Source organism: Heterodontus francisci, chromosome 5, assembly GCF_036365525.1.
Source record: "Heterodontus francisci isolate sHetFra1 chromosome 5, sHetFra1.hap1, whole genome shotgun sequence".
Lineage (NCBI taxonomy): Eukaryota > Metazoa > Chordata > Chondrichthyes > Heterodontiformes > Heterodontidae > Heterodontus > Heterodontus francisci.
Window position 1 is genome coordinate 53,177,749 of NC_090375.1, and position 21,882 is coordinate 53,199,630.

General features: G+C 44.3%; 1 protein-coding gene and 1 long non-coding RNA gene across 7 annotated transcripts in view; one reads left to right on the plus strand and one right to left on the minus strand.

Moving 5' to 3' along the window:
- map3k22 (mitogen-activated protein kinase kinase kinase 22) overlaps window positions 1-21,882 on the minus strand; it is a 138,351-nt gene that overhangs the window by 28,000 nt on the left and 88,469 nt on the right. For 5 of the 6 annotated variants that reach the window (XM_068031424.1, XM_068031422.1, XM_068031428.1 and 2 more), the window contains 4 exons: window positions 14,330-14,422; window positions 10,988-11,179; window positions 5,594-5,745; window positions 1,962-2,093 (listed from right to left, as the gene is read on the minus strand). In XM_068031424.1, the coding sequence (XP_067887525.1) occupies window positions 1,962-2,093; window positions 5,594-5,745; window positions 10,988-11,179; window positions 14,330-14,422 (569 nt within the window). The remainder of the gene's footprint in view (window positions 1-1,961; window positions 2,094-5,593; window positions 5,746-10,987; window positions 11,180-14,329; window positions 14,423-21,882) is intronic. The other variant, XM_068031427.1, reaches the window with a different exon arrangement.
- Window positions 3,344-20,865, plus strand: LOC137369836 (uncharacterized). Its single transcript, XR_010975024.1, has 3 exons — window positions 3,344-3,420; window positions 19,888-19,988; window positions 20,605-20,865. It is a non-coding gene; the product is annotated as an uncharacterized lncRNA (long non-coding RNA).

Genomic DNA, 21,882 nt, shown 5'->3' on the forward strand with positions numbered 1-21,882 from the left:
CCCGCTTGTACAGGTCTCTAATTATTAGAATCTCTAATTATTTGTGTGTTTCATTCAGATACCTATTCACCTTGGACTGAGTGCTGCTTTATAAGGGGTACTAAATTATTCTGTGGGTAATACTAACAAAAATAAATTAATCTCAGGGACACAATGGAATTTCCTGTTTGGTAATCACACTGACATTTCACTACATTTATCCACAGGTGGAATTTCATTCCCCAAGCAATGTTCCCTCCAATTATTCTTTGCTGTGCGCAGCCTGTTTGTTGCATAGCGTGGTCGCTCTAAGACTGCTGTGTGGCCTTGCACTCGCGCATTTTGAAGGGAATGTTGGTTGTGCATGGCCTGTTTGTTGCCTGCATGGTACATTCTGGATGCCCACAAGCCTTAGTGAAAATTAAGTGTTCAATTCATTTTCTCCCATGTCCCGCCTCCCCACCGCCACCATCCCACCACCACCCCCACCCCCCCCCCACCCCAGCCCCCCTGCACTTTCTTGCTTGGCTTTGGTTCCTTAGCTATTGGCAGCCAACATGGCCAACGTCAGGCTTTGAACAGTCACAGTTTGTGCTAGCGAACTGTTCATGGTCGAGAGGGAATCAGTCAAGCTTGAACTTGTCCTCTCCTGATGGTCTGCACTCATATGGAATCCTGGCTTGTCATGAGGAGTGAGAATGTTGGCTGATACTACAATTTCCCCCATCAGCCTAGGGTAAGACTGCAATACTGTCACCCTGAGAGATCAGCTGACTCAACTAGAGCATCAAACCTCAGAAAATAAGGTGTGTGTGTGTGTGGGGGCGGGGGGGGGGGGGTCGGTGGTTGCAAATGGACCTCTCCCAATGGCTCATTGTATGTTTGTATGTTTTAGTACTGAGCTGCAGAGATCAGGAAGGCCCCATCATTTCTCATCTCTGCTAAATCAACTGATCACAGCTGGAGTAGTATATGTGACAATTCAACAGACCTCAGTTTTTGAGCGAAAAAGATGGAGGAGGAAATAATCAGCCAGGATCTCTGCTTGCTAAACCGCAACTTCTGTTTGCTTAAGTGTGAATATCAGCAAGGACAGGTTTGGGCTTGGTTGTGATGGTGCCCCTTAACTGTATAACTTCCTGCTGACCATTAGCACTGAAGCTCACACATGACAGATGGGAGTTTGAATGAGTTACTGGAGGGCTGCCAATGTCCATGGAACAATATCGCAACAAAAGGTAGCACCTTCTATAGAGGAGAGACAAAATTGGTTTAAAAAGGAAAATGTAGACACTGGCTGGAATTTTACAGCCCCACAACCAGCGGCTGGTGGCCGGGGGGCCGTAACATTGAGTGGGAAGTGGAGGGGGTCATTCCAAACGCCTTCCTGCCCCCACTGTAATTTTACACGGGGTGGCGGCAGCAGCAAGAAATGGCCCACTCCCCCCAGGCCAATTAAGACAATTAAGTGGCCAATTAACTGGCACTTAATGGCCTTCTCCTGCCACTGTGGATATTTTACTCGCAGCGGCTGGACGGCAAAGGCACCAAGAACACCACCAGGTAAAACCTGGCAGCCTTCTTGCGAGCTTGGGGAGGGGGGGGCGAATATTCTTGATCGGGCACCCTGTGCACCATGGAGGGCTGCCCCCGAAGCACCAACAGCCCTCACCACACACTACCCACCCCTCTCCCAACCAAACCCCTAGCCTCTCCGGGGCCCGGCCGATTGTCCCCGACGAGGCCCCAAAAGCTCCATAAGGTAGGACTTCCTGCCTCAAAGAGGTGGAAGTCTCGCCCAGAGCCAATTAAGAGCCTGGGAGCGAAAAATCCCAGCGTGGCTCTCCAGGCCCTGCAGAGGCTGGCTCGCCCCCAACTTTTCAGCCAGTGGGCGGGGCCTCCCACCCAACGTTAAATTTCATTATAATATAATTCCATTATAATAGACTTATTAAACAAAAAAGCAAGTGCTCAATACTTACACCTGGCATATATTCTACAAAGATAGACAACCTTCTTTCCATTGTGTCTCGTAGTGACCCATAATACTGCACGATCCTGTCATGGTGAAGGTTCTTTAGTAACTGAATTTCACATTCCAAAGCATTGACTTCCTGCAAGAATAACGAAACAACAAACAATTTTCAAGGAACTAGTATTTCTTCCTTCACAATTACAATCATCAAGAAAACATCTAAACCACCCCACTTTCTATTAGTACACTATTATGCTATTTAAGCGAGAGTGGCGCTTACAGTTTAAGTCACTGGCAGATTTTGTTATTGTGCTGTGTGCATGTGAATATATGTATATAAAAGTATGTTTGCTGTGTGAGTTTCGCCTGGCCTCACTACATATGGTTATGAGGCCACTGGAGAGGCCAAACATAATTTGTGTGATTGCTTGTGGAACACTTTCTTTCAGTCTGCAATAGTGACCCTGAGCTTTCGGTTGCTTGCCATTTTAATCCCCTGCCCCACTCCTACTCTGGCCTCTCTGTCCTCGGCCTCCGACACTGTTCTGATGAAGTTCGACGAACAGCACCTCATTTTTCGAATAGGCATTTTACAGCCTTCTGAACTCAACATTGAGTAACAAATGCAGATCATATCCACTGTCTCTATTTTTTGAACAGCTGCTTTTGGTAATGATTTGACAATTCCCACTTACACCTCCTCTAGGCCCATTTTTTGTTTCCTTACTTGTCTCATTACTATCCCTTTCTGCCTTGCACCATCATCCTTTTTGTCGTTTAATCACTCCTGTTTTCCACCTTAGCACAGACCTTCGTGACTGTTCTTTCCTCCTCTCCTGCTTTTCAAAACCTGCCACTGTACTCCCTCAAAACCTGTTACATCTCTAACTTATTTCAGCTCTGATGAAAGATCATCATCTACACAGATGCTATCTCTGCTGCTGACTATTTCCAGCATTTTCAATTTTTATTTCACATTTCTAGCATCTGCAGTAGTTTGCTTTTGAATGTGGATTTGAGGGTTTTTTCTGTAAGCTTCCTCTTAGTGCTTTCCAAACAACCTTCAGGCTTCAGATTATGAGGCCGTGAAGGAAAATGTGGTATACAGGATAGAGAAGTGGCTCTGTATTTGACATCGAAGACGTGCAGTTCTTTGCTGGGGAACCGAAAATCAGCTCTTGTTAAAGTTGGCAGCATTTCACTAGTTCCTGGAGGACGTGTTCAATTTAGAAGTGACATCACTGAGACCTATAATACTGCACAATATAGATTCTTTGGTAATTGAATTTCACATTAGTAAGGCATTGACTTCCCACAGGATGTGGGGGATTTCTTTATTAGTTGCTACTTAGGAATTGATCCAGCCCAGTGATGTCTCATAACAGTTTCTCAATCTACTCGTGGCTAGCGCAGCTGGGAAATATCTGCAGAAAGATTGTGGAAGACGACAGATGAGGAGTAAACTGGTAACTAACCTAATAGCATTGACACAACTGTGCGTTGTTTTTAGACCCCTTGTGGTCTTCTAAAGATGGGGAAGGAAAGATTTGGATGAATGTCTGAGCAATAGAGTTTGCTTGGGGGCTGCACTCCTCCATATCCTGAGGTCTATGGAAAGATTGTGCTCCTCTCAATTCGACTGAGACATGCCTTTCTTTAATAACATCAGAGGCTTGGTAAGCTGAATCCTACCTTGAGTTTGAAAGAAAGGCCTGCAGCTGACTAGGGCCTTATCACAACTCTCGAATATCTCACAGCAATTCACCTCTAATTAATAGATAAACTAGGCAGCCATTTTTGGCAAACAGCAGGGGCCCACAGCAAGATGGAAGACTAGCTGATTGATTTTCTTTTTGATGAGGCTATTTAAGAAATGTGAGACGGAGAAACCAGGGAATTATAGGCCAGTAGGCTTAACATGTGTTGTTGGAAAATTACTAGCGTCTGAAGTTAAGGATGCGATGACTAAACACCTTGAAAATATTCAGCAGATTACAGACATGCAGCATAGATTTGCAAAGGACAGGTCATGCTTGATCAACTTAATTACATTTTTGAGAGTGGTGACTAATATAGTGGGCATGGGAATGTTTATGGAGATGATTTATACTGACGTCCAGAAGGCCTTTGATAAAGTCCTCAGTATGAGACCGTTAGCTAAAGCTGAAGGTCATGGAATTGAGGGCAAATTATTAGCCTGGTTAGGAGATTGGCTGAGTAGCAAGAGACAAAAAGTAGGGATAATGGGCAGATACTGTAGCTGGCAGGCGTGACTAGTGGTATCACACAGGAATTTTTGTTCAGCCCTCAACTCTTCACTGTATTTATTAATGAATTAGATGAAAGGGTAGAGAGCCACATATCCAAGTTTGCCGACAACACAGATAGCTAGCATTATAAGCAGTGTAAATGGAAGTATAACATTATGAAGAGATATTAATGGATTATGTGAATGAGCAAAGCAGTAGCAAATGGATTTCAATATAGGCAGGTGTGAGGTCATCCACATTGCGGAAAAGGCAGGGGAGCGAGACCAGCTGAGTTGCTCTTGCAGAGAGCCAGTATTGACAGAATGGGCCGAATGGTATTCTTTTGTGCTGTAACCATTCTATGATTCCACTCTATGAAACGACAATTGAGCTAGGTGAAATGTTAATTTAAAATCTGAGATTGATAGATTTCTGTTAAGCAAACATATTAAGGGATATAAGGCAAACACAGATATAAAAAGCTAGATGAGCTATGATCTCAGAGTGGAGGTGGAACAGGTTCGAAGGGCTAAATGGCCTACTTCTGTTTTTATGTTCCTATGATGCTGGCTGAAGGCAAAATATTGGACATAGCATTGAAAGAATTCTTCTTTGAACAGTGCCATGAGATTTTTCTTCTGAACAGGCAAAGTATTGATTTAGCATCTCAGCCCAAGTACAGCATCTCCAACAGTGCCGCACTTTCTAATCCACTAGTGTGTCAGTCTAGTCTATGTGCTTGAGCCTTGTACTGAGAATTGAGTTTTCAACTTTCTGACTCAGCAGTGAGAATGCTATCAATGGAGCCAAACTAACACTTTGGAGAATGGAAGGTGACTGAGCAGTATTCCTCACTACTCAATGTTCTTAGAATCTTACACAACTGAAGGAGGCCATTCGACTCATGGTGCCTATGCCAGCTCTTTCGAGGAACTATCCAATTTGTTCCACTACCTAGCTGTTTCCCCAAGGCCCCGCAAACCTTTCCTTCTCAAGTATAGATCAGATTTCTTTTTTTAAAAGTTACTATTGAATCTGTTTCCACCACCCCTTCAGCAGTGCATAACAACTCGTGTAAAGAATTTCTCCTCATCTCCCCTCTGTTTCTTTTGCCTGTTACCTTAAAAGATTCTTCAAGATTTAGAACAAATATGAGTCCTGTCACAATCTGAACTTTAAAATATAAATTAAAAAGGGCAGAATCTATTAATAAAAGTTAATCCTTATAGCCTCACTGGTCAAAGGGAAAGTGCAGCTACTTCCCGGGAAAAAGTACAATTATGGAATATTCAATGAAAGGCACAGATTTTTGTTTTAATGTCAGCAAAGTCCAACAAGAATCGCGAATAATGAGAAAGTTGACTCATATTTCAGGATCAACATCACTCACCTTGCTCGTCTCTTGGCTATCTGCATCAAAAGTCACTTGCTTGACTGCCAGCTCTCTGCCTGTGTCTGCGTCATAGCACAGGTAAACCTCTCCAAATGCTCCCCGTCCAAGGAACTTTCCAAGTCTCCAGTTGATGGGAGCTCGGGGTGCTACTGGAAAAAAGAACATTTCAAATGTAGTGCCTGCGAACTCTTTGCAATTTGTATTTCTTTGTTTAAACTTCAAAGCAAACCAACATGATTCATATTTGAAAAGGCTTTAATAAGACTACAAGACTAATCCTTTTAAGACATCAACCTCACCCACATACTTTCTCAATATATTCCTTAAATCCTCTCCCTATACCAATAGAACTAATACTCTCTGGTAACCTATTCCCCAATGTGTTACTGTTTATCCATCAACCACCCATTTATACTAATCCTACATTAATCCCATTTTCCCTCTCACATCCCCACCTTCCCTCAATTCTCCTACCACCTACCTACACTAGGGGCAATTTTTTTTTTTTACAATGGCCAAATTACCTATCAACCCGCAAGTCTTTGGCATGTGGGAGGAAACTGGAGCACCCGGAGGAAACCCACGCGGTCGCAGGGAGAATGTGCAAACTCCGCACAGGCAGTACCCAGAACCGAACCTGGGTCTCTGGAGCTGTGAGGCTGTGGTGCTATTGTCTAATACAATAAAATATATTTAAACTGCTGCAAAATTGAACTCCATTGCATCCAGTTTTTTGGTGCTACAAGTGCCATTCTGCCTTCAAAATGGTGTCTGTGGTGTGTGCACACTGCTTTTGGCCATCAGCCCAGAATTGTCTTACGTGGTTTGGCTTGATAATGTTCCTGTGAAGTGTCTTGGGATGTTTTATTGTGTTAAACACATTATTATAAATATAAGTTGTTGTTGACATTATTCCTAACTCCAGTGCACAAATCACACACAAGTGCAGTATGCAGAGAACATGAAACTTGATCGAGTAGACCAACGTTTAACAATGCTTTTGCTGCATGGACCACTCTGGGGAAGCCCTGCAGTATTCAACAGAGTGCAAGCCAAGTTTAGTCTGCTGCATGTTGCACAACCTTGTCATCTTGAGGGCACAGCCCTAGCTACCAGGTATATGGTAACCAAGGAGGAGGGGGAAAAAGAGCAGGAAGGGAAGAAGGTGGGGAGTGGGGAGAAGATGGGGAGGGAGAAGGCAGAGGGGGAGAGAGGGGAGGGGGAGACAACCAGTACAGCCCCTTTCTGGCTGGGCTGTCCAGGTTTGCTTCATCCAACTGAGATATCAATAAATGCAACACCAATTCCTCATTCACCAGCAGTCCCACACCTTACCTTCCCTCTATTACTGACCATCACATTGCCCACTTGTCTACAATGCAAAAATAAAGCCACCACCAAACAAACATTCCAAAACAAAAATATAAATCAAACAGTAACATATCGCATACAAATGTCAACTAATCACCCTGAGCGTTCCCTTAGCGCCTTGTCTTCATGTGCCTTTGCTTGTTCTAGTGCTCCTATGCAGTACCAGTCCAGTGTTTGCAGCATGGTGGAAGGCTGCTAACATTCAGTGGGGCAAACTGAGGATGGCCTTGCAAGCCAACCTCGAGCAGGTCTGGGCCAAGAAGTGGGTGGGAGTGGGTGGAATATAAATGCTGTCAAACTGAGAGAGGACAGCAGGTTCATGTTCCACGGTGTCACTGTCACTCCCCCAGGGTGCTGCCTCAGCAATCCTAGCAATGTGTTGGAGGGCAGATTGCTGAACTGAGACCCAGCAAAGCCCCTTTGAAAACTGGTATCTGCAACTGTGATGACAGTGGACTGAGCTTGAGTGACAAGAAGTTGAGCTTGCATGCAGCACCCAGACATTGGGTGGCTTCCGATTATGCTGCAATGGAAGCTGAGACATCGACCATCAGACGCTGCATCATGGTTGGATCCACAAGGGCTCGTATGGAGTTGGCCACCACACCCACACTGAAAAGGATGGATTCCAAGCTCTGCACAAAGACCTGTGCCAAATTGGTGCTGGACTCCTCCATGCTCCTTGACTGTGGCCACATTCTTTCTGGCAGGCCTGCCAATGGACCAAGCATTTCATACCAAGCATACCCATCAGCCCTCTTCTATAGGTTGCCCATCAATGTCTTCATTTGAATCCTCTGCAGCAGAACTCAAGCGCAACTCTGCACTCACTGGCACCTGTGCTTGTCCCTGCCCTGTTGCAGACTACTTGTATCCCATGGCTCATCACTTGCATAACTTGCCTACAATCTATCCTCTAAAGTGCAGACAGTGTCAGTATCTGAGCTGATGGCTGCAATATGAGAGCAAGTGATAGTGTTTCTCCTATATCACTGTCTTCCTGCTCTTCCAACTCTTTCCCTTCTAACCTGATCAGGTTGCATTTCTTGCAACTTTCTCCTTTCAGATATCCAAGGGTAGGGTAGGGATAAATGGACTGGGAGAAAGCAGGAGGTGCATGCTTACACCATCTGCACCTTGTTAATCAGAAGAGATTGTGGGATGAGGCAGAGGTACGATTTGAGAAGGAGCATTAGATATGAGCATACCGTCATCTTCAACGGTTTCAGCCTGCCAATGGCCATTCCAATGATGGTGAGTACTGCGTCCTCCATGAGAATAAGGACATGCAGTCATGCCTGTCCACTGCCAGTTATGTGCCACCAAGAGAGAGAGGAAAGTGTGTCAGTGAGTGTATTGCCATGTGTTTGGGTGATGTGTCTGTTAAGGTTGAATAGCTGGCAGAGTGGCAAGCTATGAGATGTGGGTTTGAAGCTTGCAGCACTGTTAAGAGTGTGAGGGTGAGATGAAGCTGTGAATGTTAGATAAGACTCATGGTGACTAGATATTGTTGGTAGGTGAGAAATGCGGGTGTGGTGCATTAAGCAGTCTGTGAGGTTAGTAGTGTCGTTGGTTTGATTTGGGATTTGAAGATAGATTCACTGACTTTGATTACTCATGTGAGGTCATTGAGCTTCCTGTAGCACTGCATCCAGGTCCTCAGAGCTAGACCCCTGCCATTGAGTGCTATGACGATCTGGTCCCACCGCCTTCACAAGCTTGTCTGGAGGGCCTCCTGGCACCCTGTTGGTAGATGACATCTCTCCTCAACTCCACTTCCTGCACCAAGGCCTCCAGTGCAGCATCAGAAAATCTTGGAACCTGCTCTCCATCATGTCATGCCATTATTCATTTCCGAAGTCAAATTCACTTTTAGAATGGCTCCCAGTACCTGATCCAGCCAGAATGCACCTCCCCTTTAAAAGCACGCGGACTTTAAGTAGTGCAAGTTAGCTTTAATTTGTCCTAGCCTCTCCTGATGTTGCTCAGGTATGCAGCCACTAAACAGCCCACTTAGCACTGGCTGCATGCTACAATCATTAGAAGGAGCAGGCAAGTCTATCACATTTCCCACAACCATTTTCCAATTTTGTGTGAAGCTAATCTGAAAACTGGAGTTTGTTACATGAACAGAAACTGTTAAATGCAAAGTTATTTTGAACCATATGTTACAAATACATGTCGGCATCACATATATGTTTTTCACTGTGCGGCGAAGAATTGCTTTTGTGTGCATAGCCTCAATTTTAACCTAACCCAATCTGTGAGAACATGGCAGTTGCATGTCAGCTCCAGATTTATACCCACATGACGTAATGGTCCACTAAAGTGAAATTAAATAAAATCTGACCTGAACCCACCCCATTATTCATTATTGGGTTGAAATTAGGGCTGTATTAACATATTTATTCATTAAGATTTATGCTGCGATTGTAAATACCTACTTTTACAAAGTTATACCACTCAACAACCGGAGATTCTTCCCTTGCATACTCTTCAATCCCTCTCCCTTCAGAAATATTCTAGGCTTATTTCATCTATCCACTTTGTGCACATGAATGATGTCCCACCTTAATATCCCTGAAGTAAAAAGTCATGTGGTCATTGTGCGTAAGAACATTATAAATGTGTAGATTTCCTCTGTTCATGACTTTTGGCTGAAACTGAAGCAGTGAAATAGAGTGAACCTTTACTAAAGGTGCTATATTTAGTGATCAGAGAAATTTAAACCATCTTTTATTTAAGAACCTATTCTGAGATTCACTAATCATTTCTTGTAGCTCACTCCCCAGTTATATTTGGGAAAAGTGATGAAATTTATTGCAGTAAAGTATGAAGTGATACATTTTGGCAGGAAGAACAAGGAAAGGCAATAAAAAATAACAGATACAATTCTAAAGGGGATGCAGGAACAGAAAAAGCTGGGGTTAGAGGTGCACAAATGGTTAAAGGGTGGCAGGCAGGTTGCAAAACGATTAATAATGCATACAGGATCCTGGGCTTTGTAAACAGAGGCAGAAAATACAAAAGCAAGGAAGTTATGGTGAACCTTTATAAAACACGTGCTCAGCCTCAACTACAGCATTGCATCCAATTCTGGGCACCATACTTTAGGAAGGATGTAAAGGGATTGGAGAGGGTGCAGAGAATATTTATGAGAATGGTTTCAGGGATGAGAGACTTCAGTTATGTGGATAAACTAGCGAAACTGAGACCGTTCTCCTCAGAGAAGAGAAGGTTGAGAAAAGATTTGATAGCGATAGGATCTGAACAGAATAGGTGGGGAGACACTCTTCTCATTGGCGGAAGGGTTGAGAACCAGAGGACACCAATGTAAGGCAAAAGAAACAGAGGGGACATGAGGAAAAACCTTTTTACGCAGCAAGTGGTTAGGATCTGGAATAAAACAAAAGCAAAATACTGCGGATGCTGGAAATCTGAAATAAAAACAAGAAATGCTGGAACCACTCAGCAGGTCTGGCAGCATCTGTGGAAAGAGAAGCAGAGCTAACGTTTCAGGTCAGTGACCCTTCTTCGGAAGTAGCAAATATTAGAAATGTCAAAGGTTATAAGCAAGTGAGGTGGGGGTGGGGCAAGAGATAACAAAGGAGAAGGTGTAGATTGGACAAGGCCACATAGCTGACCAAAAGGTCATGGAGCAAAGGCAAACAATATGTTAATGGTGTGTTGAAAGACAAAGCATTAGTACAGACAGGGTGTTAATGGACTGAAGATTGAACAGCAGCAAGTACAAACATGAAAAAAAACAGTGGGTAAGCAAAGGTTAGGATCTGGATTGCATTATGTGAGAGTGCAGTGGAGGCATGTTCAATGATGGCTTTCGACAGGGAATTGGATAATTATCTGAAGAGAAATGATTTGCAGGACTACGGGGAAAAGGTGGGGAAGTGGGACTAGATGAGTTGCTCTTGCAGAGAGCTGGCATGAAGATGGTGGGCCTAATGGCCTCCTTCTGTGCTGTACCCATTTTATGATTCTAAGTGCTATAGATTTACTTACATATTGAAGGCAAGTGCCTGTCATGAACTTTTAGGCAATTTTTATCTTCACTGCTCCACCGAATGGTCCGGCCCTCATCATACTGCAAGGTGCTCCCCATGCTGTCCCCATTGGCACTGTGTGACCTACTGGATGGAACCAGCTGGAAAAGATTTTCCTGATGAATGAAGCTCCGGGGAAAAGTTCTTCGCCCTAAAAGAAAAATGATCAAGAAAGAAAACAAAAATTACACATTTCACAGAGCCAAACATCCCACAGCATTTCAGAACAAATGAACTGCTTATGAAATAGTCGCTGCTGATATGTAGGCAAATGTGGCAACCAATTTGCATGCAAAAGGGTCTCATAAAAGCACTAATACAAAAGCAAAATACAGCAGATGCTGGGCATCTAAAGTAAAAACGGAAAATGCTGGAAATATTTTGCAAGTCTGGCAGCCACAGATGCTGCCAGACCTGCTGAGTATTTCTAGCATTTTCTGTTCTTACCTTACAAAAGCAAATAGGTCAAATGAATAAAAACAAAATATTGTGGCTGCTGGAATTCTGAAATAAAATTAGAAAGTGCTGGAAATACTCAGCAAGTCAAGCAGCATCTGTGGAGACAGAAACAGAGTTAACTGCCGGAATTTTACCCTAGGCGGACGGGAGTCAGCCACTAACTGAAAAGTCGGTGGCGAACCCGCTTCCGCCTCGCCGGGGGATCCAACCCGTATTTTGCAGGTCCCCAGGCTTCAAATGGTGTGAGGCGGCACTTCCACCCGCTTGAGGTAGGAGGTCCTGCCTAACAGAGTTGCCGGCCAATCAACGGGCCGGCAGCTCTTAGTCCCAGAAGCACCACCGGGAGCGGTGGCCACCTCTGGGACTGCAACCCAGCATGAATAGAAGATGCCTGGGAGCCGGGAAGGAAAGTCAGTTTTGGTTGTCTCGGTTGTCGGGCCCCGGTGAGGCAAGGGTAGTCATTTGGGGCGGAAGGAGGGGCGTGTTGGGTTTTAGGGGTGGTTGAGGTAGCAGGGGCGGCCCTCCATCAGGCACAGGGTGCCCAATCATGAGGGCCACCCCAGGACGCTGGGAAGCCGCCTGGTCTCGATAGGTGGCTTCTCCCGGCCGCAGGATGCCCACTTGTCACATGTAAAATCCACATGGAGTTGGACAAAGGCCGTTAAGTGGCCACTTAGGGGCAGTGATTGGCCTGGGGCGGGCAGGCCGTTTGTCGCCACCACCACCCTGTGTAAAGTGGCGGTGGAGGTGGGAGCGGGTCAGGAGGTATCCCGGTGCCTCCCGCTCCATTTTACGCTGCCCCCCCATCCCCCGCCCCCCGCCACCATCCCGCTCGTAGGGGTGACGTAAAATTCAGCCGTTTCAGGTCTGTGACCTTTCATCAGAGCTGGCAAAGGTTAGAAATGTAATAGGCTTTGAGCAAGTGAAAAGGGGGAGGCAGGAAGAAGAACAAAAGGGAAGGCTTGCGATAGGGCAGAGAGCAGGAGAGATGGTTAAATGAATGTTGGCCAGGAAACTACAATACCCTACTCTTCTTCAAACAGCACCATGGGGTCTTTAACCTGAACAGTTAGACATGGTCTCATTTTAATGTCTCATCCAAAAGACAGCAACTCCCTCACTAATGCTCTGAATACTAGCTGAGGTCCGGGAGTAGAGCCTGAAGCCATGACATACCAATTCAGTGTTGAGAGCAGTACCACTGAGCCAAGCCGACAGTATTTTTAAATAATTAAGTGCATCAGCAATACTTAACAGCTTCTCCAGAACTGGATTCAGATTCATGACCTACATCTGGATTTATATAGCAGTCTTTACATAAAAAGAACATCCCTTAGCATTAAGAAACACAGTGTAACACAGAGTAGGGCACAGGAAGACTGTTGTGCAGAAACCTTTTATGAAACCTTCTTGTTTAAGCAGTCCCAATAAGCTCAGTTAGTAAGTACATTACCCACTGTGCAATTCAGCTATACAAATCAGGGAGACCCAAGTCTCGATCATCCATTTGTGCTGAGTTACCTGATCTGACGGAGGATGACAAAGAGAGAACAAACTTCAATGTTTCTGGGCTCAAGAGGTGGAAAATAAAAACACAGTTCCCACACCAAATGATTATCCACTGACTCCCACTGGAAAGAATGCATGTGTGGGCATTGGGCGGGTACAGGCAGGATGTGCTCAAGGTCGGACAGCCTGCTAACACTCACTCTCTAAGCTCTGACATGAAAAGCAGCTACTTGGGTCTGGTATTAATGAGCTTCTAGTATCCTTGCAACTGTGTTCAGCAAGAAACAGCTCCTACAGCAAAGGAGAGATTTTTTTTCTTACAAAAATAGAATTTCTGGTAAAGTATCACCATGCGATTGGCGTTTTTAAACAGCACGCCAAATATTTTGTTCCCGTGTTTTCCTGTAATTATCTGGAAGATGTTTTCTTTATTCTTGATCTGCAAACTATAAATGCAACCCAAGACCTCTTTAAATTGAACAAATTACTGAGTGCTTCCCCCTTCATGTTTTATGACATTTGTGTCAAATAACATTACCAAATAAAAACAAGAAATGCTGGAACCACTCAGCAGCACAGTGGCGCAGTGGTTAGCACCACAGCCTCACAGCTCCAGTGACCTGGGGTCAATTCTGGGTACTGCCTGTGTGGAGTTTGCAAGTTCTCCCTGTGTCTGTGTGGGTTTCTTCCGGGTGCTCCGGTTTCCTCCCACATGCCAAAAGACTTGCAGGTTGATAGGTAAATTGCCCCTAGTATAGGTAGGTGGTAGAGTAATATAGGTGGGGATGTGGTAGGAATGTGGAATTAGTGCAGGATTAGTATGAATGGGTGGTTGATGGTCGGCACAGACTCGGTGGGCTGAAGGGCCTGTTTCGGTGCTGTATCTCTAAAAAAAAACTAAAAAAAAAAGCAGGTCTGGCAGCATCTGTGGAAAGAGAAGCAGAGTTAACGTTTCGGGTCAATGACCCTTCTTCAGAACAGTTCCGACGAAGGGTCTCTGACCCGAAACATTAACTCTGCTTCTCTTTCCACAGATGCTGCCAGACCTGCTGAATGGTTCCAGCATTTCTTGTTTTTATTTCAGATTTCCAGCATCCGCAGTATTTTGCTTTTATAACATTACCAAATAGTTCTGTGGAGCATGATAGTTCCTGTGCTGGGATCTAGGAAACAGCTTCTGTGGCAAGCAACTATTCAGTAGAGACATGCAAATCAATCTTTTGCTGTTTCCTCTGTGCACAATTATACTGAATTTTCCCCCAGAGAATGAAACAACAAAGCTGGGTCGATCACACATGAGCAGGAGTCTCAAAAAATTTGTCCTTTAACTTACCATCACTATAGTCCTTGCGGTGGTGTGAGACATGATACTGCCGTGGGTATGTCCCGCCTTTTCCTGCTCTTTCACAATAGTGATTGGCAGGTTCTGAAAGAGAAAACAAAATTACAATTAGCTGTTACTGGATCGTTTAAGAGCTACTGAAGTTCAGCAATCCCTCAAAAGAGCCAGTTAATGAAATCTCCTAATACTGACATGTAAGATTTCTCAGCATTTAACTTAGCTTCTTTTTTTTTAGATAGATGATACCCTCACCACTGCAAATGCTGCCAAACTTGTAAGCTGTGCCAACAAACAGCTTGGTTCAGTTAGTAGCACTCTCACTTGTGTGTCAGAAGGTTAATCTAGGCTGACATTCCAGTCCTGTAATTGAGGAGTCTTGTATTATAAGAGGCGCTGACATTTAAGTTTGCTTTTTTGCACTCTTCTCAAAATGTGTTTTTCCTATTTGTTCTCAGGATGCAGGTAAAGCTGTAGTTATTACCCATTAACAATAGCCCTCCTGCAGAGTCTATTAAGAGTCACCCACATACAGGCTAAATCAGATAGTATTGCTAAGTTGTCTTTTCCGATAGATGAGAGTGAAAGCCACATGAGGATTTAGTTCTCTCATCTTTCTAATGAGGGTAGCATTTCACTTTAAGAGGCCATTTCAATATTGCCATATGCTCACTAAGAAACACAGACACACGAGAAGAACACAACAGGGTGAAATATACTTATGTTTTTTTGTGTGTCACGATTCATTTAGGCTTTTATTATTGAGGACTCTAATTAAAGGATCAAGGTCCATTGGAACAGGAGTAGGCCATTCAGCAGCCCCCCCACCCCCCCGGCCGCACCCCCATGCCTGATCTGCAATTCAACTAGATCTGAATCTTAATTTCATTTTCCTGCCTTGGCTCCACATCCTTTCATACCCACACCTAATAAAGATCTATCAATCTCAGTTTTGACATTTTTAATTGGCCTAAATTCAATAGCTTTTTGAGCAAAAGTTCCAGATGTCTACTACCCTTTGTGTGAAGAAATGCTCCTAACATCACCCTTGAATGTTCTGGGTCTAATTTTAAAGATTTGCCCTTTTGTTCTGAATGCCCCACAATAAAGAAAAAGACAATCTGCATTTATAAGGTGCCTTTCACAACTTCTAAAGGGAAAGAATTGAAGGGCAGAGAAGTTATACCACACTTGGAGTGCTGTGTACAATTCTGGTCACCATATTATAAAAAAGATGCAGTGGCACTGGAGAGAAGATGATTTATGAGGATGGTACCAGAAATGTGAGTGTATACCTATCAGGAAAAGATGAATAGGGTGGGTGTCTTTCCTCTTGAACAAAGAAAGCTGAAGGGTGACCTAATAGAATCATGGAAGAATTTTAGACAGTAGACACAGAGAGAGTGTTTCCATTGTGGGGAAGAGAAAAAGTAGAGGCTATAAAATAGTCACCCAGAAATCAATTGGAAATGCAGAAGAAATTTCTTTACACAGAGAGTAGTCAGAATGTGGAACTTACAACCAAATGTTCCCTCAAATTTCACAATTTGCAGTCTGTACGTTGAACTGCTTGTTCCAGTTAGGATTTCTGCTTGGCGCATCTTAAAGGTAAAATTGGGCTGAATATTATGGGCGCACCCGCCCCTAGGGACTGGAACCAAGACGGGCAGTCCCATAAGATTGTATCAGAAGGCGGACTTCCCAAACCCTTCCAATTTAGTCCAGGATGGGGAAAGCCAGAAACTGCCTTCCTGTCACAGACCAATTGAGGCCCTTAAATGGCCAATTAGTGGTTAAAAGGCCAATTAGTGGCCACTTAAGGGCCTTTTCCCACCTCTAACTCAATTTAATGGAAGGCAGAGGGGCCTGTGCCGCCTGGAGATAACAGGGTTCCTCCTTTGGGGACCTCCTGGTCTGTCTACCATCTACAGGGCGGCACAGTGGCGCAGTGGTTAGCACCGCAGCCTCACAGCTCCAGGGACCCAGGTTCGATTCCGGGTACTGCCTGTGTGGAGTTTCCAAGTTCTCCCTGTGTCTGCGTGGGTTTTCACCGGGTGCTCTGGTTTCCTCCCACAAGCCAAAAGACTTGCAGGTTGATAGGCAAATTGGCCATTATAAATTGTCACTAGTATAGGTAGGTGGTAGGGAAATATAGGGACAGGTGGGGATGTTTGGTAGGAATATGGGATTAGTGTAGGATTAGTATAAATGGGTGGTTGATGTTCGGTACAGACTCGGTGGGCCGAAGGGCCTGTTTCAGTGCTGTATCTCTAATCTAATCTACAAGGCACAATTCAGGAATGTGATGGAATACTCTCCACTTGCCTGGATGGGTGCAGCTTCAACAACACTCAAGAACCTCAACACCATCCAGGACAAAGCAGCCTGCTTGATTGGCACCACATCTACCACATTCAAAATTCACTCCTTTAACCACCGACGCACAGTGGCAGCAGTGTGTACCACCTGCAAGATGCACTGCAGCAACTCACCAAGGCTCCTTAGACAGCAACTTCCAAACCTGCAACCTCTACCACATAGAATGACAAGGGCAGCAAATGCAGGGGAACACCAAGCCACACACCATCCTGACTTGTAACTATATCGCCGTTCCTTCACTGTCACTGGGTCAAAATCTTGGAACTCCCTTCCTAACAGCATGGTAGGTGTACCTACCCCACATGGACTGCAGCAGTTCAAGAAGGCTGCTCACCACCACCTCCTAAAGGGCAATTAGGGATGGGCAATAAATGCCATTTGATAGCACTGTTGACGACACCTTCCATCATTTTGCTGATGGTTGAGAGTAGACTGACAGGGCGGTAATTGGTTGAGTTGGCATTTTGTGGACAGGACATACCTGGGCAATTTTCCACATTGCCAGTGTTGTAGCTGTTCTGGAACAGCTTGGCTAGGGGCGCAGCTAGTTCTGAAGCACAGGTCTTCAGTACTATTGCCAGAATGTTGTCAGGACCCATAGCCTTTGCAGTACCCAGTGTCTTCAGCCATTTCTTGATATCACGTGGAGTGGATCGGATTGGCTGAAGACTGGCATCTGTGATGCTGGGGACTTCAGGAGGAGGCCGAGATGAATCAACCACTCGGCACTTCTGGTTGAAGATGGATGCAAATGCTTCAGCCTTGTCTTTTGCACTGATGTACTGGGCTCCCCCATCTTTGAGGATGGGGATACTTGCAGAGCCTCCTCCTCCTGTTAGATGTTTAATTGTCCACCACCATTCACGACTGGATGTGGCAAGACTGCAGAGCTTAGATCTGATCCGTTGGTTGTGGGATCGCTTAGCCCTGTCTATCGCATGCTGCTTCCACTGTTGGCATGCAAGTAGTCCTGTGTTATAGCTTCAGCAGGCTACACATTTTTTCTTGGTGCTGCTCCTGGCAATCTTCATTGAACCAGGGTTGGTCTCCAGTTTGATGGTAATGGTAGAGTGGGGGATATACCGGGCCAAAGATTGTGGTTGAATACAATTCTGCTACTGCTGATGGCCCACAGCACCTCTTGGGTACCCAGTTTTGAGTTGCTAGATCTGTTCGAAACCTATCCCATTTAGCACGGTGGTATTGGCACACAAGACGATGGAGGATATCCTCAATGTAAAGATGTATAGATGCATTTAAGGATCTGAGGGAGAAGAGACTAGTGGGTTATGCTGAGTTAGATATGCAAAGACGGGAGGATGCTCAAGTGGAGCATAAACACTGGCATGGACTGGCTGAGTTGAAACCTCTGTTTATGTGCCATATATTCGATGAAATTCCAGGTAATAACGGAGTTGTTTCCCATTTATATTAAGACCAAATATGCTGATTTACAGATTTCATGGAATGGGTAGAATCCAAAGCATAAAAAAATTGGTAAAACTCTCAAAATTATTTGTATTAAAATTTGACTTCCTCAGTTACCATACACTAATTTGCCCTAATTGATACTAATCACTGTAATAAATAGAAGGCCTAAAAACCTGTTCTATCGGAACACACGAGGAGGATGTAGGGACAGTGAAATAAATGATTGTTTGTCTATTTGCTCGATATTTCGAGTCTCTTGGTTACATGTGGGTGTTTTGGAATGTGAAGCTCTGAGAATTTAGCTCAATGGTGTAATCTTATCAGCGGGGTGACTTTAGCATACATTTCTCATATTTCCGTTTTCAAATCTTCAGCCTACGTTACATCAGAGCCGAGGAAGCTGAATTTGGGAAAGGCTCGTACATCCCTCGAGGACCTGGGACTATCAGTAGATTATTGCAGCTCCATCATATGTGTAGCTCTTGTGCTTAAAGCAGCAGTGGCCTTATTTCCATTGGGCTCCTTTTTGAATTTAACTGATCACTATCTAGAACTTCCAAGTTTTCAGTTTTTATTTCTGAAAATATTTCTCTGGAATTTTCTTTTGTGGTCTACTTTGGATCTTCCTAAAATGAAGAAAAAGAAATCAAAGTAATCAGTGGAAAGTAGAGATAAATTGTTGAAAAATTCATGTGTGGCACTGGTATTCATTCTCAGTGTATCCTCTTACGTGTGTGTCAAACTACTTATAATTAGACTCCTTAATCATCGGAATGGAGGGCAGCAAGAGGTTTCTGGCAAGTCAGGAGCAGGTATTGCAATTGAAATGCAGGGAAAATAAATAGGAAAGGCAAACTTTTAATCATAGGACAATGGAACAGGAGAAAAAGTGTGAAAAATCAGCAAGATGCAAACCATCTGAGGAGGAAGAGAGCAAGGAATTTTAAAACAAATCTTGAAAACTTTAAAACCAGAAGCTCTAGTGTATTCCTGTTGACAAATGATCCAAGTATTGAAGGTGCTGCAGTCGGCACCCTAATGGCGAGTGTGTATTATGTATTAAGGTGTGTATTAATTCATCAATGTGCTAAAATAGTAGACTGTCAGAATTCCCTCTCCCCGCCCCCCCCCCCCCCCCCCCCCCCCACAACTGCACTAATTTCTCCATTGGAAGTGCATCTAACTTTTAAATGCACACAAAAGGAAACAGAGTACAGGCCTGGAAAGCAAATTTTTTTTGAAAAAATTATGTATTCTCAGGATGTGGGCATTGCTGGCTGGTACACTTTGATTGCCCACCCATAACTACCCTCAGAAAGTGGTGATGCAATCATCATAGTAATTGTTAATGCAACTGAGGAGCTTGCTGTGCCACTTAAGAGTTAACAATATTGTGTGACTGCAGTCACGTGTGGGCCACACACCGTAGAGGTAGCTCTATAGTGGTGAAACAGTTGCTTTTTTTTTTAAAAGCAGCTTTCGTGGTTATTCTTTTCCCTGCTGAAATTAACAGATGATTGAATTGAATTTCACATCTTTTCACAGTAGCATTTGAACTGGGACTGTTAGATGAATGCCATAACCACTATACCACCATATTCAACACAGGGATCCTGAAAACACCAAAAGGCAAGCAGCACAGTGGGTTGAAATTCTGGCACACTACATCACAGAATGACACAATGCAGGCTTGTACCTCCACATTGTGAGTTACTGATCTCAAATCATCATTCCCTCCATAGGGACAGTCCCGTTTCCACCACCATCAACTACAGATGACAGAGATAACGTGTAAATGTGTCCGAACAGGATTTGGAGCAGCAAGTGGAGAAGAGTGAACAAAGTATGTGAAACCAAGATAAACTGCCTGGACTTATATCAATGATATGCTCTTGGAAACACTATGCGGTAGATGTAACAGACAGATCACAGTGGAGAACATTCATTTGGGTAACACAATGCTCCACTAAAATATAATCAAAACAGTACACAAGAATAAAGCAACACACCATGAACTAAGTAACAGGTTTTCAAGTGATTTAGTCTTAGCATGAGGTTAGACTTTGCCTTTTAGACACATTTGTTAATTGGGCCATTTTAAGGTTCTTGCTGAAACGTGGACTGTCAAAGAAGAAGCTTATGATCTACATTAACTACATAAAAGCATATTTGGTTGTGAACATAAAGGGTAAGATACATCTGTTCACATCAGTGGAATTTGGATCCAATACTAGGATTTACTAGCTGGCTGGCCAGTTTGATTTCAAACTGAACAGCTGGCTTGGAACTGGCCAAACCTCACTGCATTGGAATGCTCTTTTGTCACATGCTTCAGGATGACTAGATTGTGAGGACTTGGGTCAATGTTCTCACTCTTTTACCACTCTCATTACTTTTCACTAATGACATTTACAAGCAAAAATCTAAACAAGCTTGAAACCAAACTTTTTTTTTTACAGTGTACAAGTTTCGACCAAACTGGATGATGCAATGGAAGGAGACGGATATTTCAAATGCTGACTATTCCCAACAGCCCTTTTTTTCCCTCAATTCAAGGTTATACATCTGAAAAGAAATATCTGAGCAGCAATGAACGTGCAAAAAGTCATGTTTCGTTCTACTCCTGCTTGGGCTATGTTGCCAGCTGCTTCGAGTCTTGGGATATTTTCTGTTTTGAATATGCTATTTAATTGTAAGTAGTTGTTGTGATTTTATTCATGCCAGGTAAAATTGAGCTCTTACCCTTGTATTACTCTGATTTGCATGTATGAAATCCCATACTGACTTAATTCTAATTCTTGGGATGGGTTCTCCTTTGTATGTTGATACAATACACATGTTCCTGAAGCAACCATTTGATCTGAATTGAATCTGTCGAAATGCTTATCCCACTTCCACCTTCCCCAGTTAGCATGGCAAGTCCTTGCTGAGATACAGTTCTCCAGACATCAAAATTGTTCCAACACCTTGTCCAAGTTACTCTTCGTGTGTAAGTCTGGATGGTCAGTGTCAGCAGGTTATTTGACTGTGAAATGAAAGGGATTATCACAGCTGTTTCTGTCCTCACTGGATATTCCCACATCCAGCCTAAAAGGCTCCCCCAGTAGCTTGGTGGGTACATGCACTCTGAGGTACTAAAGCAAATAGACCAGGATGGTCTCCGATTTGATCTCCAGTCTGTGCTGTTCGCTGATTTCAACTGACATAGCAACTGGGTCAAGCTAAGTGGACGCCTTTTTCTCAGTTCAGGGAAGGTTAAGAAAACACAAGAGTCAGTAGTTTATTGGAACGACAGGGGTCTCGGCCACCGGCTGAAGAGCCGGCGAGAGCCCCGCATTACCTCTTTTCGGGAAGGCCTGCCACATCATGTGCCAATCAGGTACTTAACTGGGCGTAAACGGGCCTTCCCCAGGATTAAGGGCCCTGGCAACAGAAGTCCCACCTGCTGAGAGCTGCTGGCCAATCAGAGGCTGGCAGCTCTTTTACAGAGCAGCACCACCGCAGAGGCAGTGGCTGCTGCTGGTAGAACACCCACCCGTGGCCGAGGATCATCAATGGACCCAGTGGGAGAGGTTTCATGGGATGGGGGGTTATGGGGGAGGGAGTTATAGGGGGTCTGGCAGCAAGGGCGTAGGGCACCCCCCCCACCCCCCCCCCCCCACTTCCCAAAGTCAGGTCCCTTGATCAGGCACTAAGTGCCTTTGAATGAGGGACACCACCACCACCCCTCTCCCGTC